Raw genomic sequence first — 19,483 nt, 5'->3', positions numbered from 1 at the left:
AGGGGCTCGGCTGTCAAAGCGAAGATCGCGCGAGAAATCGGCGACGTCTGAGGAGCGCGGCCGAGTGAGACCGAGTGAAATGCGGTAGGGGAAAGCTCTCCCTCTGCAACCGCTCGCGTCTGGGGGGCGAGAGGGTGGGGGCAGAGCGTTCACCACTACCGGGGGCTCCGGGATGACGTGGTGGGGCAAAGCCGTTGAGCGAAGAGCGGTGCACCGTTCAATTGTTGGTCAACCGCCAGTGGGAGTTGTCGCGTGTGTGTCGCAGCATAGCGCGAGAACGCGTGCTTGTGCTTTTCCGCATCGTGTTTAAGCACGCTCGGGATTAATTTCGGCTTTCAAAGTCGACCGGATCGTTTCCCGAGAAATATTGAAATTATAAAGGGAACACATTGAAATACAAATTTATGACGAATCGATAGTAAATACGCTCGGAATTGGTACCGCGCGCGAACTTCGCGACGTACTCGCGACGATGAATGGATGAAGAATTCCGTCAAATCGAGTCAGTCTATCGATCCTTTGGAATAATGTGTAACTCCAAGTTGCTTGTTAACGCGTGTAAAAGTGACGTGGTGCTCCGTTTTTTACGCTGAATCTCAAGCCCCCTTGTTTCAATCGTAGTTTGAGATGAAAAAAAATAATTAAATTAAAACTCGGAGTTTTGCCCCATCTTTTCGTTGCTCATTCGTCTTTGCTGAGTAGAACGTGCGCCTCCGAGGAGTTCGATAAAAGCAAAACGAACCAAACGTGTCGTCGTTACTCAGTGCTCAATTTGGGATTATTTTATTCGACGATTTCTGTGTTATCCAAACGTGTCCACCAAGTTCAAATCCATATTTCGAACCCCCCCTCGAAATATTCTGTTTATCAATCGTCTCATTGAAATAATCATTGGAAATAAATAAATAATAAAAACAGCCATGACTGCTGATCGCTTGTTCGAGACTACCAGCATACCGGGACATCTCGCTCCCACGCCCGAGAGACTGGAGAGGCTTCTTTCAAAACAGACCCTCGAGGAACTGTACGAGGTCGAGGAACAGCCTTTCGCACGGTAAGTCGCCCGCTCGCCGCTTCGTCAGCCTCGCCAATACACTTTGTCTAAATTCTTTGTCTTCTAGCCCTCGTGTTGAGACAATTTTTCTCGTTTTTCTCTCGATTTTTTTCGTTTTTTCTTTCGTTATTCTTGCCTATTTATTCTGATCCTTCGGAAAATGATTTCGCTCGCTTTGATTGTTTTTTCCGATTCCTGAAAACGATTCGCTGCATTTCTTCACTCATGCGGAGTCGTTCGATCGAAGAAGATTCTCCAAAATCTTCTTTCTCCTTGCCAGCACACAATTCCTACGCCGAGTTTATCGTCGATCACATTTCTGCGATAGAGTTTCATCCGCCGACGTCCTGATCTCGAATTGACCTCGCGAGGTCGAGGAATCGGCCTGTCTCGGCACTCTTTTGTTGTCCCCACTGCAAACTTCACTTTGCCATGCCGACGCTGTACGAACTTCCGGCTCGACTTGCCTCCTTCAATTTTATCCTCCATCCAGAGCAGAATCATGGAAATTTGTTTTTTTTTTTTTCACTTATGAGCTTCTGAGACATTTTCGGAGCACTTTTCGCCTCGAAAAATCAATGTTGCGCGTCACTTCCTGCCGCGTGTTCTCGTTTGCTCGTTTAGCATGATAAAACCGAGACAAATTCACAGTTTCTCAGTAATTTCGTGACAAATCTTGGCGAAAACGAATTTTGGAGTAAATCCTTAAAAGTGTACTCCGAAATATCGATGCGGTCGAAACGGACGCGAAAACGAATGCAATAAAAAGTTGAAAAGTCGTGCCAGTTTTTTGATGCAAACTGCAAAATGAACGGTTCGAAAGAATAAAACGAATGGTAAGAAGAAAAAAGATGGGCGAGCAGGCTCAGAAAATCGGGAGTGTTCGGCGGCGGGTCTCTTCCAGTTCCTCCCGAATAAAGAAAGTTTCTTTGGTAAATGTATGCGTGTGCGTGTGAGTTCTCGAGCTCGTCGGCGCGAGATCGAGGTCGAGAGACTTTTCGCTCGGCGTGATGTTCCTTGCCGACCTCTTCGATTGAACTTTTTCTCGAATTCGAAAACGTCAATTTCGTGTCAAAATTAATGCGTTTTTTATGAGCGTTATCAGCTCGAAACTTCAACTCGTAAATATTATTAAATTCCTGAAATTTTCGTTGGACCTTCCTCCTCGAAGTTGTTCAAAATTCGCCCTCACATTAGTCCCGATGGAGCAAGGTCATGGACCTTGTCAAACGCTGGGTGCTGAGACGATCGAGAAGATACGAGACGGAGGTGCCCTGATGCCTCGTTTCTAAAATTAATTTAAACGCGAGGCTTCCGAACAGTCTTCCGAAAGCTTCGGCGTCCCTCGATCGCGTACGTTCTATCGAGAGAGTTCGTCGATCTCTCAGGTTCACGGGCAAAATAATAAGCTGCGCTGAAAGCATCGACCGAGGGGAAGAATTTTTCTGAAAAAAACGAGCAGCACGCTCACGATTTGACGTTCGAACGTTTGTTCAAACATTTCTTCCTAAGACGATGAAAGGGAACGAAAAAAGCATAAAAATATAGAAAAAACCTTCAGCGATGTCGGTTAACGATCGGAGTGGCAATGAAATCATTAAAGCCAATTGGATCGTCCAATAAATTGGGATAAATAAATTCCAAAACGTGTAAATTCCCTATAAATAATTGCGTGAATCTCGTTAATTGATCGTTACTACCGAATGATTGAGCCCGACTAATTGAATCATTGGAATAAATCGATCTAAATATATTAACAGTGTTTTAATTGAATGAAATTTTCAATCGATTGTTACGAAACGTGCGAAACTCGCTCTCGGTATCTCCTTTCGATCGATCTCAAGATCAGGATGTAATTAAAACAATGGATACCGATGCTGTGTGAGCCATCACACATAAGAGTATCCACGTCCCCCTCTTGAACGAGGATTTTTGTTTCTTTCTTGCTCCCTGCTGGTCCCGAGCGTTGGCCAACATTTCCTATAGCTTTCTCCGTCGCTCGCGATCGGTAATCTATCGTTTATGCAGGTCGGGGATCGTGATCCATTGCTCGAGTCCCAGATCACGGTAAACGTGCTTAACCAGCCCGGATTTTATTCTCATTTATTTATTTATTCCTGTGGCACTTAATCTTTTTTATTTACTTGCTGGTCTCTCCTTTCCAACGACGAGGGGAGTCGGAAATCGGTGGGAAGGGTCGACTTCGATCGAGGATTTTTCTAAATGAATCGCGGTGCAGGCTTACGGGAGACTGGGAATAATGAGAGGGGTCGATTCCCAAGGTTTTTTGGAGCACGAATATTTGTGGAATCTCGAAACAAAGCAGGGACTTTAAAAGTGTAAAACTGCCGAAAAATTGCCCGTTTTTGAGGACTCCATGTCAACGAGCTCTCGAAGAAACGCTTAAATTCGCTCTCTCGAACGTGCCTCGTTTCACGATCGTTACTATCAACAGCTAGGATCAAATAGAAAGAATTTTTTCAAATGAAATTCTCGATCGTGCGACAGAGCACGGCGAGACTCAGCTGGAATGTAACATTATCCCAATGCTACTTGATTATCCTGGCCGAGGTCTCTCTCGGTATGCCGCATCGACAACGACACCGAGGCACGCAAACACATGGCAAAATAATCGAACAAGAAATGATCGACTTATAAATATTATGGCTACAGAAGTTTGGCCTCCTCGAGCCTCATTTGCGGAACGTAAATAAGCGATCGTACGATAGTTTCTCGTCCGTGGGGCGAGAGTGAATGAAAAATCATTTCTACGTGATCGACACGATTCGCCACGTGCTTGCACACAATCCTCTAACGAGAGTCACGTTCAAGAGCGTTTTTTCATTGCTCTTTTGATTCCCGGCTTAATCGACCCTGAAATTCATTTCCCCACGTACTTGTTCGTCTCAATGTTTATTCAAGAATCTTTCGAGTCTGTCACCGGAGCTTCGATAAGCCGCTGCCATACAACTTTTCATCGTAGAAACATCGAGCGAGAGCTATAAAGAGGAGGAAAAGGCGGAGGGAGTTTCTCTTACGGGGGACAAAAATAGAGTCGAGCCGGGCGGGCCATTCGGAGCACGTCTGGTATGCGCTTGCAACGCGATATTTATATCCCGATACACGAAGAATACACGCGAATGACAAAAAATTAATTAGCCAAGAAAAAAAGGAAGGTTTTGAAAAAAGTTTCTCGCTGTGGCCACGAGGACGTGAGATTGAAAAACGCGTTTTTTTCACCTGCGATTAACGAACGTTTGCTTGGTCAAGCGCGTTGAAAAAAACTCGTGACGAAGAGTCCATTCAACGACGAAAAAATCACTCGTTTCCCTCGGATTGGTGTGCCTGGAAACCAAGAAAGCAGGAGATACAAAATTCAATTCGTTCTTCGTTCGGGTACTTTGTACCACACTTAACAGTTTTTCGGCCCTCCGAAAAATCCATTCCTCGGAGCATCGTATTTACCATTACTTACTAGAGATTCAACTGAAGTAGCTAAACGTTGTTAATGAAGCATGAGAAAAAGAAATATGAGGATAGAAAAAAAAAGGTGAGATCGATGAGAGTGCTGCTCGCTCCCAAACATCGCGGAACCACTCTTTTTTTCGAGCGTCCAAAATTACAGTACTGTAAATACTGTAATGAGTACACCCGAGCTCGAAAACATCGGGGAGGGGGAAACTCGTTTCGATTTTTTTTTCTAGAAATATAGGAAGAGCTCGATGACCCTGAAAGTTGAAGGGACTCGCTCTCTTCCTCCGATTCTCGATGCTCTGAGAAATCGATTTGGAGAAACCGAAAATTTGGATATTTTTGTTTGAGCCCCGGCAGATCGATAGATCCTGAGATTCTGAGTAGAAAAGTATTGAACATTTTTTTTCTCCGATGCGCCGTTTCTGAAATATTGATCGATCGGCGATCGCCAATCGGCGTGCTGATACCGAGTGTGGGCGTGGCCCGCTCGCTCCGCCCCAGTCCGTCCATCCTTCGCAGCTATTGGGCGAATACAAAGTGATCGATATCTCGACAGAGGAGCGTCCAAATGAAAAGTCTCTGAGGACTTTTCTCTTCAGAAATTCACGAAGCTTCGAGCTCGCAATATTTCAGATTTGAAAATTCACTCGAGTTGGCCTGGCCACGAGAAAACAACGGTGCCAAGAGCTCCGCAGCGCTTCCAATGCTCTCTTCCTTTTCGCCATTAACATGAACGTTATTATTATCGAGAACCGGGCAAATAATTGCGAGAAATACTCGGCGGCACTGTCACGCTTGATTGTTTTTATTGCGGGGGAGTCGCGTCGAGAGATCACGAAGGAAAGGCACACCGGGCGCACGAGGACGAGAAACGTAGAAGGGAAATTCGAAGCTAAGAGTTCCCTCGACACGAATAAAATCATTGTACACAAATACACGCACATATTCAGCGCACGAGAAATCTTCGTGTAATATTACATCGAAAGGCCTTGCACAGACAAATATTTATCACTACGATATCGAATGTCTCAGTCGGGGTCGTACCCACGCAAAACTTATACCTAAATAAATACATTTTCGTTGAGTGTACTTTTAACTTGTACGTCAATTAACATATGTTAAGGGGGTTCTGCTTTAAGAAGTAAAAAAAATCGATTTTTTTCGAGAACGTTTTTGGATAGACGGAAATAACTCACCATAGCAAACTTTTCAGTATAGTTTTAAGGATATTCCAAGAGTACAAAAACATTGTTTTAATTTGAGAAATACTAATTTGTGCGTGATTTATGCTCGATGTCTAATTGTCGAAATTTCTCAGCTACGATGAGTTATATTTTCGTCTACCCTAAAAACGTTCCTAAAAACGATCGATTTTTTTGACTTCCTAAAGCAGGAGCCCCCCTCAATTCGTATGGACGTGCAGCGTAAACGAGTACAAAAATGTCATTCCCTTTTCGACATCGCCTCGATTTTTCATCCAAAATTCAATTTAAAAATGTAGAGGATATAATCCTGTTCGTATCCAATGGGATTTCCTTCCAATTCATTTTTATTACACCGGATCGAAGTAAAATTATTGAAAAAATGAGTTTTCGTCGAAGGTGCTCGTGGAACGAGATTCGATAATTTTTTTTTCTCGGTCACGCACAACAATGGGATGAAAAATTGTGCCCTAAATTCGAGAGGCCCAAGGTCGTGGGCCCTTTCGTTCAACCTAGAAACGCCCACGCCCACGTAAATCTCTGTTGGTCCATGCTTTTTAGGAAATGTTGGAGGAAATGAGTTCCTGTCGATGAAGCTTCCTCCTTTCTCTTTCCTAGTGGTTCCTAGAGGCAGGAAATTGAGATGAGAATCTTCCTCGATTCCCGCGACACCTGGCAAACTCCATTTTCCTCGGCGGTCTGGCTCGGTGCCGTTATTCGCTTCCTCGCGCTCTCCCACCTGAAAATAACAGGCATTTGAATCGAAACCTCGAAAATGGGAATATTCATAATGAAAAGTTTCATCGAGAATTTTATTCCCACAGAATAGAAAAATTTCGATTTTTCGTTGCGCGGAAATGCTTGAATCAACAAATATACGCTGACGCGATTTGAATTCTCGACGAATTTTCAGCTCCCGTGATTTATCGATTCGCCAGCGACCGTTATGCGATTAGAGACACTCGATCCACTCGGATCGATCATTTTAACGGTACAGAGCGATGAGCGGAGTTTCCGGACTGAAAAAACCGTGACCTGCGTACACTCTGCTTGTGTGCATGCGCAGCCACACTAAAAACTCGATCTGAAAGTCACTTTTTAATTGCTCCTCCACATCCTTTTCCCGTCATTAGCGGAACCGAATGGCCTTGACATGCGAGGACGCCTGTACTCGGCAGCCAGGAAATTCAACTTTCGAGGCCCGTTGTCCTATAAAGCTTGGAGCGGCACATAAAAATCTACACGAATTTGTCCACGGATTAGTCCGCTTGATAATAATTTTTATCTCCGATTAGATAAAACGACCAATTAGTTAACGAGACCCTGAAAAGTCGAATAAATAATGAAGAATCTTCAAAAATGATTTAATTATGTCAGCTCGACACAGACAAACGTCGAGCTGCGGAGCGGAGCGACGAGCAGCAGGCAAGTTGCATTTAGATCGAGAATCTTCAGCAATTGGTTAAAGTGCGCGTGCGTGTGTTTACCATTGAGAAAATAACGGTAAAAAGTTTTGGTGTAATTAGCGAGAGAGCTCGATCTCGACGACGACTTAGTCGTCGTCCTCGTGCTGCGTTCCTCGTTCAACACCGCACGAGAACTCGTGGGTGACCTCGAGGGAAAAGGAGCTCCGTGCTCTCGCTGAAGCCACGGATGCATATCCAGCTCTGCAAAGCCGGAGGGGAGGCTGGGGCGAAATGAGACGAAGATTGCTAAAAAACTCGTAAATTTTTGTTTGTACCAAAAAGTTGTATTAAAAAATCGCTCGCTGAGTCTTCGGGACGTTGAAATCGTGAAGTTCTTGTCAGCCGATGCTTTCGATCGCTGATGCAAGGTCCCGCCCTTCCGCCAACGATGTTTCCGACCCGGACCATTTTGCCCCATTGTCCCATGCCGGGCTGCTCTTCTCCGTACACACAAAGATCGCTGACGGCGTTCGGTCGGTGCTAACGAGGAGAAAAACCTCCGGCTGCAATGATGTAGCAAACGTTCGCGTATGAGACTCCTCTCACGATCAAGCAAGAGCCGCAAGCTCCTTCAGAATCGAGGTCTCGCCTCGACCTCAACCTTTCTCGCTCGCTCTCCGCTTCGAGCCTCTCTTCGTCCTCCGATCCTTACTTTTCTCCGGAGCGTTTTTCCGCATCGCTTCTAATCGAAGCGTCTCCTTCAGTTCTAACGATCTGATGAAAATTACACGCCCCGCGGCGCGAATTGAGCTCTCGCGTCTTCCATCATGGAGCGGGCGTCTCGCGATTTTAAATTATCGTCGCACACATCTCTTTCTCCTTCATTCGCTCTCGCGGCGTCAAACTTCCGCACTCGTTTCCACGGGCTTCTGTCTTTATAGGCCAGAAATCCACTGACCCCTGGGAGCCTCCTTTCCTTCCTCATTTTCTCTACGGAGGCGAGAAATTTCGGGCTTTTGCTTGAGCAGCACGTTTTTTACGGTCTCGATGACATCGGCGATGAGTTTCGAAGGCTCATTTGTTTACAGGCCGTCGACACCAGACCTCGGAGATATCTCCTTTCCTTTTCGCAGTGCAATGCAGTCGCGTGAAAATAAATAAAACGAATAAGCTTTCCTGTTTGTCGGAATTCCAGAGAACGACAGAGCCGGAGGTAAGAGAACCGAGTTTTCTTCGACGTCCCCGACGCAGCTGCGAGCCAGGGCCACTCGCACTCCGACTCTCGCAGCCTCAACAGCTGTTAGCCTTTCTTTGCTCTCGAGGATTCTGCCACGAAAAACCCAGCAACGATTTCGGACCGTCTCGCCTCGGGGAAACAGGGCTAAGGGAACGGACCTGAAAATAAGGGGGGGCTCGTAGCTATAACCCAAGAAACAAGATGCTGGCTGGGGGAAGAAGCAGAGAGAGAGAGAAAGAGAGGGAAAATGAAGACACAGGAACTCGCCTTTTTCGTTCAGCTCCGCCACGCTCACAATTCTTCCGAGAGATCCTTGCAATACCTTTTCGCCTGTGCTGTGTACAACGACACGCTTATTCGCTTAACATAACAATGCTCCACTTTTACATGGCGAAAAAAAGGCTTGAGAGAAGAATACACAACGGTATCTCTATAAACGTCGGAGCGAAGCAGAGACGCGTGGAGGAGAAAACGTCGATCGGGGATACCTTAGTGAACGAAAAAAGCTTTGAAATTTGTCGTATTTCAAAAAAATTCAGGCTGACAAATTGAGAGGAATAATGGAGGAGCTCTCGAAGTTTTCTGTTTTCGGACGGAAGAGAATCGATCGGGCAAAGTAAACAAAGAGTTTCATCAATTAATCCATTATTCTTGGGGACAGAGAGAATGAAAAGGAGCAAGATTTATGGATGTTGTCTCATTTGGGTCATACGCTGTTTTGTCCGTAAATACTTTCTTCGCGAAATCTCTCGCGATCCGAAATCCAACAAAGAGAGCCCCGCACGCGTGCTTCTTCCCACTTCTCGTCCTCCTTTTCTCCTTGTGCTCTTCACCTCCCGAGACGTGCTCGATTCTCTGCGTCGCAAAATTATCGTCGTTAGGTATTCGGAACGACGATAAGAAAAATTTGTATCACTCAGCCATGCGACATCTGACCGCGCGAACAAAAGAGCCCGATGAACGATGCATTTTCGAGCTCACGGCCTCGTTAATTCACGACGATTTGAATTTCAAATGATTTTACTAAATTTGTAATACCTACGAGTTTTATACACTTTTTTTCTTTGTTTTCACCCCACTGCGCTCAAGTTTCAACACACGGATCAGTTCAACGATAACGACACGGCCTGCGATACCAGGACAAACTTCAGCGAGTCTCAAATTACACGGAAATAAAGCAATTTCGTTTGCTATCCCCCCACGATAGAATTCCACATTTTAAATTCGATCGCTGCTTCCCCATCGATTTTGACGTCAAAATCCATCGAGAAAAAAATATTTTTAATGATGCTTAAGGTAGTTCATGCACGAAACAATTTTCTTAAGGAAGTCTTGAAATTTACACAGAATTTAACTGGCTAGTCGACTGACACGCATATCAAATTTTAAAGGGTTCGTCTTATTGGTTATTTAGATAAACGTCTTTAAATATGAAAAAAAAACACACAGGGACTGTGCATAAAAAATCGTTTATCTTTCCATATAACGAGTGAACGCTTCTTACGAAGTTTACGAAAAACGCACAAGATTGCAATGAAGTATAAAAGTAAAGTCTGGGAAACAATTCAAGACGATCGTCTTATTAGCAATAAAGACGTTAAAGATTGAACGAAATTAGTGAAATGAGCAATCGTAACGTCACATTTGCTTATTTCAGCATATTGTTTCTTCTTGGCTTGGCCCTTCCTGTCACAGCCTTCTGTCTTTTTGTTAAAACTTTTTTTTTTATCCATTTCCTTTTGCATTTTCTGTTTGCGCTCTCTTTGCGATCCCCGATTAATTAATGGCTTGTAATTTAATTCGCGAAAAAATAAGTTGGAAAAGTGTATTTACAATTTTGAATAAATAACTCTGACATTAATTAAGAGCGATAATATATTTAGGAAGAAAAATCGAGCCAATTTAGACACCTATAAAATACGATCCTACACGAGCATGATTTACCTTAAAGACGTTTACGAAATGCGAATAAAATCGATCGAAGGTTTCGGTATTTTTCGATGAAAACCCAAATATTCCAACGTTTCATTTCGATTGCCAAACGAAATGGCCCGCAGACATCTGCAAATAGGTAAAAGTCCGATAAAGCACGAAAGATCTCGGCGTTTATCTCAAACGCGATAGCGCGCTCGTTTACGAGGGTTGCGATTACGAATCTCGCTAGGTTCATAATTCATTGGAATAGGAATTCCGAAGGTACACAGAGCTCTTCGCGTTATAACGTACGAGCAACAAACTCTCTCCACGTCTGTGTATCCCCGCGTGTATGAGCGTGCGCGCAGTGTAGGTTCGAGACTATAAAACGTGCGGAGTAAGAGAGACATTGATTTAAAAATACGAGTTGTTAATAACAGTGCTCACGTATAGGGAGGTCGGCCGGAGAACTCTTCGCATTCACTTCCGGGATACCGATCGAGAGTAGCCGCAGAGTTTCCGCTCCTCCCCGGTATCAAAGCTCAACGGATAGCTGCAGCAGCAGCAACAGCAGAAAATAAACGAGAATGAAAAAGCAATGGAGCCGGAGGATCTTGGGAGAGTCGTCTTTATCGAGAAAAAAGAAGAAAAAAAGAAAAAAAAAATAACAACAACGAAGCCAAGAAATCGTGAACTCACGAATTAAATGTGCATATCTATATTTATTAGGCTTGTAATCTAGATCGTGAAATCGTGAAGTCTCCCGTGGGTGAATGGCAACGTAAGATAGAAAAATGAAAATTATTCTCTGGCTCTCCGAACGAGAAACGTATGTGGAAAGGAAACAAAAACGAAAAATGAGTTGCTACATTTTTTGATCGGATGAATGAGGAAAGCTGGAATGAACGTTTTCCTGGAATTCTTGGCTTCGAAAATGACGTGCCTTCTGGGTTGGGGTTGATCTGTGAGGTTGAAGAATCCGATTTGATAATTTATTACATCATTCGAAAAGACGAAGACTCGTGACTTAATTATCGTCGATTAGTGCGATCCACTGTCAAATGTGCGTGTCGAAGGTCAACGATCGCTAGCGGAGAGAGGAAGCTGAAAGAGGATCGAGGCTCTCGTAGCGAATGAGGATTATCGAGAAAGGAAAGAGCTCATAGAAAACTGGATCATTTGAGATCGCAGTGATCTATGGATCACGACTTAGCTGGAGGCTCTGCACCCAAACACAACGCGGAGGTCAGACTCTCCATTGTTTGTCGGCACGACTTTTCTTCTGGTTTAGCCTATGCTCCAACAAACTTTTATCCCATTCGCTCCTCACCGAGGAGAAATAAATCTCGAGTCATTTACGATCGAGACTCGCAGCGGGTCGATCGATTCGAAGGTTCATTGAAATTCCGATTTTTTAATGAAAATTCTCACTAAATTTGATCTCCGGGTGAATGATGAGCATCGTCGAAATTCCTTTTCTCAATTAAAGTGATCAATGACATCTGACCACATCCGGGGATGCCCTTTACAACCGCAATTAGCCGTTACTTCATTCGACCGAATTATCGATGGATTACACACCACAAAATTTGTCATTGACATTTGAGGATGAAGTTTTGGTAGATTGCGTGATATTTGAACGAAGAAAAATTACAAGGCATGAAAAAGTTTACTCTCGTATTGAGGAAAACGTTTGAACGATATTTTTGAAAATCAGTAATTTCAGTGTTTATTTTATAATAAAACTATGACACTGAAGTTTGCGACGTTGCAGTCCAACGAAATGATCTGAAAATACTCTCCAACAATTCCAGTAAATCCCCAATTCTGTGTTACCTGCCTGACTTACAATTCGTAGTTACTCAGTGATTCGTGAAATCAAAAATTGGCGAATTTCAAATGTTGTTTTCGTTAATTTCGTTACTCTCCGACGTTGCAAACTTCAGCATCGTATAAAACCGTACAAATATAAATTTGTATTATTTTGATTCATTTAAACTATTAAACTTGCTTACAAAAAAGTGGAAAATTATTCAAAATGAACACGAGCCCTGCTGTTTCATGTAAATCTATGTTCCCTGCTTGCACAAAACACCTGATTATTATTTATCACTCGAGTGCCATTTTCATAAAAATTCATTAGAATTCTCATGAAAACATGAAAATGAGTATTATTATTATAATTATAACAAAAGCAAGCTTTATATGAAACAAGGATATTTTTTCTTCTTTTTTGTGCACAATTAAGGACAAAATCATGAAATGAACTTGAGGACAAACAACATTTTTTTGTAGATTTGTGTTATTCAATCCGCATTAATCGAATCCCATCGGATAAAAATAACGCTAATTTTCTGAGATTATTCAAAAGCCTCGACGCCATCAATGACATCCGTCCAATTAGACTTCGCTCCTCCAAAGTTGTTTATAAATTTTCAACATTCTTTGCATATGAATGAATATCGCAGCTTGGGACTCGATTTTATTGCGCGAGCGATGGTGTATTTATCATTGAATTATAAACGAAAGAGTGGAATGAAAATGTTTGAAAACATTTATTCTCGTTTCCGCATTCCACGCGCTCTCATTCAGTGTCAAAGTGCAACGCACACGCGAACCTTCTCCACGGCGTTCTCGTTGTTCTCCTCTTTGCCACGGTCACGTACAAGCAATAATCAAGATAGTGAGAACGAGCACAGTTTTATTCGGGGACGCCCACGCATAGAAAATATTATACGGGACTCCCGAGAGTATTTTGACCCGAGCGAAAGAGCGACGGGGGGCGGGGGTTATGCTCAGTATTTTAAGAGAGCTTCCCATTCATAAGACTCGAAACGACGTTCGCCAGGGTTCCATGTAAACAGACTTCCGGTCCTGTTTCAACCAGACACGTACTTAAAATCCTTATAAATAGCCCCCGTTCCTTATCCCATGCTTCCGCTTTCATCGAGAACTACCGTTACGATTTATTGGCTCTGCGATCAAGGCCATTTTCGAATTATTCATTTTCTTCTTCCGTTTCGAAGCTTTTTTTCTGGATTGTGAAACGACGCTCGAACTCGACGAAATGAAGAAGAAAGTTCGATCGATTTTGCCTGAGAATGTTTATTTTATCATTTCTAATCATTCGAATGGGTTGTTGTTTCATGAATTTGTAATCTAAAAACTCCAAAAACATATTTGAAATGATGTTTTTAAGGATTTTTCGCTCTCACGATTAAACTGAAATTTTCTTTCTTCCACACATTCTGATTCATGCAAACTCCGGAGGTTTTCGTCGTTTTTTAAAGCGTGGTAGGCTACGAGGATCATGCCGTGGACGAAAGGTCGACTGGCCAATTTGAAAATCTCCGGTTTTAGGCCCCTGCACTTCGTGGAGACTCGCTGTTGCAATCCCTGCAGCACAGACCTCGCGTTGCTTGTTCCCTCGCTTACCTTTTGCTCGAATTCATACTCGAAGCCCTGCACAAGTAGAAAAATGCAATTTCGCAAAAATGCAATCGCAAAAGAAATTGTTTAAGGGGGCCTCCTGCTTTAAAAAGTCGAAAAATCGATTGTTTTCAGAACTCTTTTAGAGTATAGTTTCGCCTTCAACTTTTCAATATAGTTTCAAGTATAGTTTCAACCTATAAAAATCCGAAAAAATTGCGAAATTCTATATTTTTAGCAAGTTTGAACAAAAAAATTTCGCAATTTTTCGAATTTTTATAGGTTCTTATGGAAGGAAAATATACGAAGATGGAAAAAAAATTGGAAATTTTTGCTTCTACAATCAGACTTTGCGCATAAGTCATGTACGAATTAGTATTCCTCACATTAAAACATGTGTTTTTACTCTTTAAATATCCTTAAAACTATGCCGAAAAGTTCGCTACGGAGAGTTATTTCCGTCTATCCTAAAAGCATTCTCGAAAACAGTTGATTTTCTGACTTTCTAAAGTAGGGCCCCCCCCTTAAGATCCTCCAGTTTGAAATTCTATCAAAAATTACAATAATCAATAAAAAATTATGTCAACATTTTCATTCGTTTTGACAGCTCAGAATTATAACTCTGAAATAGCGATCGTCAATCGCTATTATTTTCCATGAGATTACACGATCTTGAAAAAAGTTATTTTGTAACTTGTATGTCTCGGTGTATATATAAATACGTGTATGCACGTTCGGTTAACCGTAAATTACGAGCGACCGGTGTAACGAGGATAATGGCGTGTGCATGGCCGGGTGAAGGTCGGCCAACATGAGAAACGCGAGCAGCGTACGTAGCACAGTGGCGTTGCGGGTCTCCCTCTTTTTTCTCCCTACGAGCACGTCGTGAGCTCGTTCAAGTAAAAAAAAAAAAAAAAAAAAAAAAAAAAAAAAAAAAAAAAAATCGATTAAAAATACGGTCAAAGAACAAATCGGTGATCTATTTATTAGAAAAAGAATGAAGAGGCGCTCGAATATTCATCGATCTATGACAAACTGATTTCTTTTATTCACGTTAACAACAAATCAATAAAAATTCAATATCCGTACTGAAGTTCGAGACAATCTATTTTATTCGTTTCTAAGAGTTCAATCGTAACTGCTTGATACTGGAAAAATTCGATACATCAAGTCGATTAAATACACCGCGAGGCTGCGTGACGGTGGAGATAAAAAAAATAGGAATAAATATTGAAAAAATAATGAAAAGATTAGCAACGGATAAGCTCGGCTCTCGCTGGAGAATGCATTTTCATCGAGAAAACATTTTTCACTTTTATTTCTTGTCGTATGTGTCTACAGTAAAAATTGTATATAGAGATTAGATATTTATCGAGATATATGCGTATAAAGAGCGCGTTGCAGCCTTGGTGGTGAGTTCGAGATTGGTATTTCTTAAGGATATATCGACATAAATGTCGTTATGAATGTTTCGTTGAGCGCTTTTTATTCGTGCGCTCCGGTCAAGCAGCGTTTGCCAATGATCACGTAACAGTGACTGGACCAAGTCAAAGTGAACGTGCCGTGTGCCTACGGAGAGAGAAGGAGATGAAAAATGTAAAAATGGCTTCTGGAATGAGGAAAATTGAGCAAGATTGAGTGAGAAGGAAAAAAGGTTGATTTTAGAAGCTTTCTCGTAAAAATAACCACACTGCATTATGACTCCCGATGATTTTTCCTCCCTTCGATAATTAGAATTAGCGATATGGATCTCCGCGAGCCCGTAGAAGTAAGACGATGTTACACGCACGTAAGAGAAAAGAAAAACGAAATATTGGAGAAAAAAGGTAAAAATAATGACGAGGATCAAGTTGATATAAAATCGCGTTGGCGAGAATGGCTCACGACCTACTTAAACGAGGCTGCCGTGGTGGTTCGGGCCAGCTTCGAAGGAGCACACCAAATGAAAGGAGTCGAGACATCGCGCGCGCGCGCGCGCGAGCAGGCAACAGCCTCAAGCCACCGCGAAATGCATCAGGCCAAACTCCCCAAGCGGCATTGATTATCGCGAGATAATTACCGGAATAATTAACACCGGGAAAAATCTCACGGCGCAAAAGAGAGCTGCGGGCGCTGCGAGGACTCCGGCTTCAATTAGTAGCGCGCTTCGACAATTGGACTCGCTATTCTCAGGCCAGATGATAGATCGTAAAATTTCAGAGAGAAAAGTCCTCGCGCGTTTTCATCTGCGACGAAGCAGGCCGGAGATATTCGGGCAATTATCCTCGGCGAATCCGGAGCGCTGCGCTCGCCACGCCCACTTTGTCCTCTCGAGCCTCCCCATAGGCCGAAACGAAAAGATGAAATATTTCTGTTCCGCTGCGACGGAGAGCAAAGCGTCCGAGGACTTTTCTCCCCAGGATTTTGTCGCCTTTCCATCTACCCTGGTTCCCTACTTCCTCGCAACTCCGATCGATGCGGTGGACGAAAAAAGCGTCCGAACTTCGTGAATTATTGAAAAGTATTCTCCATCATAATTATCGTAGGCCTGGAAACCTACGCAGAGAAGGTTTCACTTCTCCCGTCACGACTTCCGTCTCTCCGGAGAGCCATCAATTGCAATGATGGATCGTTTGAAATCGAGTATCACTTGGCTCGATATAAATAGCAGGCGCGCGACCTGCTCACGATTCCCTCGACGATTGAGATACGATGATCAATTTACGTTTGTGCACGCTCGCGCGACACACCACCACTCATAATTCAGATGTTTATTCGACTTTTAACGTGTGTGAGTCTTCGCTAGTAGCTTACGTCGATTTTCAGAGAGAAAGAGACTCGCCTGACGCGCTGCGTTGTTAAAGTACTTCGGCCGTTCTATTGACCAGTTGCAAACTAGTCAAGTTTGCAACTACTTCGTGTTGATTGAATTCAAGTCTAAATTATTAATAAAATTAATAAACACTTACATTAAGAATATTTTTATCACGATATTTTTATCAAGAATGTAATAAAATGCTTCGAGTTATCACAAAAGATAAAATTTATACTTCAACTTCTGCGCTGCGTTGTTAAAGTACTTCGGCCGTTCTATTGACCAGTTGCAAACTAGTCAAGTTTGCAACTACTTCGTGTTGATTAAATTCAAGTCTAAATTATTAATAAAATTAATAAACACTTACATTAAGAATATTTTTATCACGATATTTTTATCAAGAATGTAATAAAATGCTTCGAGTTATCACAAAAGATAAAATTTATACTTCAACTTGACCAGTTAACGATTGACTCGACACCGGTGACACTTTAAATACACATAATCTAGGGGACATTTTTACTGTCCGAAAGAAAGCAGTTTACATCGGTGTAATGGCACCGAGGCAAAGGAATTGTCAATTTGTTGAAACAGCGAAGCAACTGCACGAATGAAAGCACGTGGGTCAGTCTCGAAAATAAATTTGATGAAGTTTCGGTGATTTCCGAATTTGCTCGAAGTTCAATCAGCTGTCGCACCAGCAGTCCAACGTAATGACTGACGGTCGCTTTCGAGGCGTCAAAAACTGAAGTTTTTTCATGTTTTCTTTCTCAAAAGCCCCGTACACGGTAATGTTTTTTTTATAGAAACGGAACTACTTTGTTGAATGGCCAAACTACTTTAACGCGGATGCTAATGACTGCAATGGCAGAGACAAAAAGTTTTGCTGCGAGCGTTCAGCAACGCGATTTTTTGTGTTCCACTGCGCAACGATCGCCAGAAAAATAAAGGTGATTTTAAAATCATTGATTTTCACGATAAAGTCTTACGACGTTGAAACGACTGTTCATTGTTTCGCTTGTGAAATTAGCCATAGAAATTCCTTTCCCGAGTCTCGCTTTATTTAGAGCACGGATTAGAGTTATGCGCTTGTAACAAAGGGGTTCGATTGTCGTACAGGGAAAAAGAGGAATTAGCAACGGCTCTCTGGGCCACATAAAAAGAGATTGAAAAAGTGGAGAAAAACAAAACCACCACAACGAATTCCGCCGCCGTTTCGTCACGCTGCAAACGCTCCTTCTCGCACTCGACACTCGCGCGCGCGCGCGCGCGCGACCGGGTCGGCCTGAATAAAAGAAAAAGTCACCCACGCCCCGCGCCAGGAATCCCAAGGGCAGCTCCGCGTGTCCGCCGCGTTATGTCGTATCTCAATACATCGCGTCAATGCTGCGCGTTCCTTTGCAAACTTGAGCATGTGACGTTTCGAGCGAAATTCGCTTTTCCGGATGTAACTCGAGGGTTTTTCATTTTTCGTCTTTTTTAAGCGTTCTTTCCGTTTTCCACAATCGCCGTTCAATCTCCTTCATAAAATTGCACGAGAAATTCCGATTTTTTCAATTCTATTTTATATCTCAAATTTTATCAATTTATATTTTTTAATTTGAAACCATTTTTCGGTCTTTTGTTTTCCGATTATTCGAAAGAGGAATTAACATCGATTTCGATACTTCATGCGTACGGTTTTGACTCCAGAAATCGAGGAATGAAAAACGCCTTGAAAAAATGGTGAAAGGTGGAGCCGCGCGTACATGTTTGGCGTGAAAACTCTTGTGCATTTGTTGCTTTGAGATTATTTTACTATCCGGACTACCTTCACCGACATATGATAATCTATTCGCGAGCGAGCGAGCGCGTATCTCCACCCGATCGCGGCCATATTGTAATTGATATATCGAGTAACTCAGGGCACTTGATAGGTATTATAGCTCGCTTTCGAGTGTCACGGAGAATATAATGAGGCTTCCAAACTCCGCGAAAAATCTGACGCGAGGCTCAACAAATGCGAAAACCCGTTTTTATTGTGTTTCTCGAGGGAGGAAACCGAAGAAGGGATGGACGCGGAAGCGATTCGTTTTCACGAATTTTCTCGACATGTCGAAAGGCACGTACGAGAGAGAAAAATGTGATCGGAACGAAAACAAGATTCTCGAAACGATTGAAATTGCTTTGCGCAACGAAGTTGAATTTTTCCGCTTAAGTAGATCGAAAATCCAGTGAAAATGGAGCGCCTTGCAAACTCTGATGAGCTCATCGCGATTTCAGTTTTACAATCTACCGCTGCCTGGCAACTCCGATAGGCCGCGATGCGAGGGTTCCAAAAACCGCGGGGCTCGTCACGCGGCGGCGACTCCGCGTCAGCAATTAGTGTCGCGGAAATGTCTCGCGACACGTGTGTGCCTTCGGCGCCGCGATGTTCCGGAACCCTGAGATTATTCCAATTCCAAAAGCTGCGAGGACAAACTATCGAGACGATAAGAATCAGTAAATTTTTCAAACCGACCCATTGCTCATAAGTTTTGATGAATTTCGGGTAACCGGTCGACGGAAAAGGCTCCCGAAGCTCCGGAACTTCGAGTCCAATGGACACAAACAGAAAAGTTTGTTCCGAGATGCGGGTGCGGAGGCGCGCGATCACTCGCCAAGTTAATGTCCCGCTCGGAGCGCAGCGCCGCGAGGTTATCGTTTCCTTTCCTTTTTTCCTCCATTTCCTTTCCCCCTCTCCGAATCCCCATCTTATTTTTTACATCGCAAAACTTATCTTCTTCCCGTTGCTCATGGGCTGCGGATATCGCGGTTGCGGAGCAACGCGCGAAACACAGTGAGAAATAGAAGGAGGAGATTCGAAGAAGCGAGTGGTAGAGGAAGGAGGAAAGAGACTCGTCTCGCTCTTTCCCGTTGAGGATTTCGCCTCGGCAGCTTTCTCCGCCTGAGCCTGACGGCGCGCTTCTCCCCGCGCTGAAACACACACATCGG

General features: G+C 43.2%; 1 protein-coding gene across 1 annotated transcript in view; it reads left to right on the top strand.

The window, feature by feature from the left end:
* Nucleotides 1–239: 239 nt before the first annotated feature.
* The window catches only part of LOC122407737 (serine/threonine-protein kinase 17B-like), an 81,311-nt gene continuing 62,067 nt past the window's right edge, over nucleotides 240–19,483 (top strand). The window contains exon 1 of the mRNA XM_043414151.1: nucleotides 240–1,054. Within this exon, the coding sequence (XP_043270086.1) occupies nucleotides 921–1,054 (134 nt within the window). The 5' untranslated portion in view covers nucleotides 240–920. The remainder of the gene's footprint in view (nucleotides 1,055–19,483) is intronic.

The sequence above is a fragment of the Venturia canescens genome, chromosome 3 (genome assembly GCF_019457755.1).
Source record: "Venturia canescens isolate UGA chromosome 3, ASM1945775v1, whole genome shotgun sequence".
In the NCBI taxonomy this organism is placed as follows: Eukaryota; Metazoa; Arthropoda; class Insecta; order Hymenoptera; family Ichneumonidae; genus Venturia; species Venturia canescens.
This window is presented reverse-complemented; position numbering and strand designations above follow the sequence as displayed.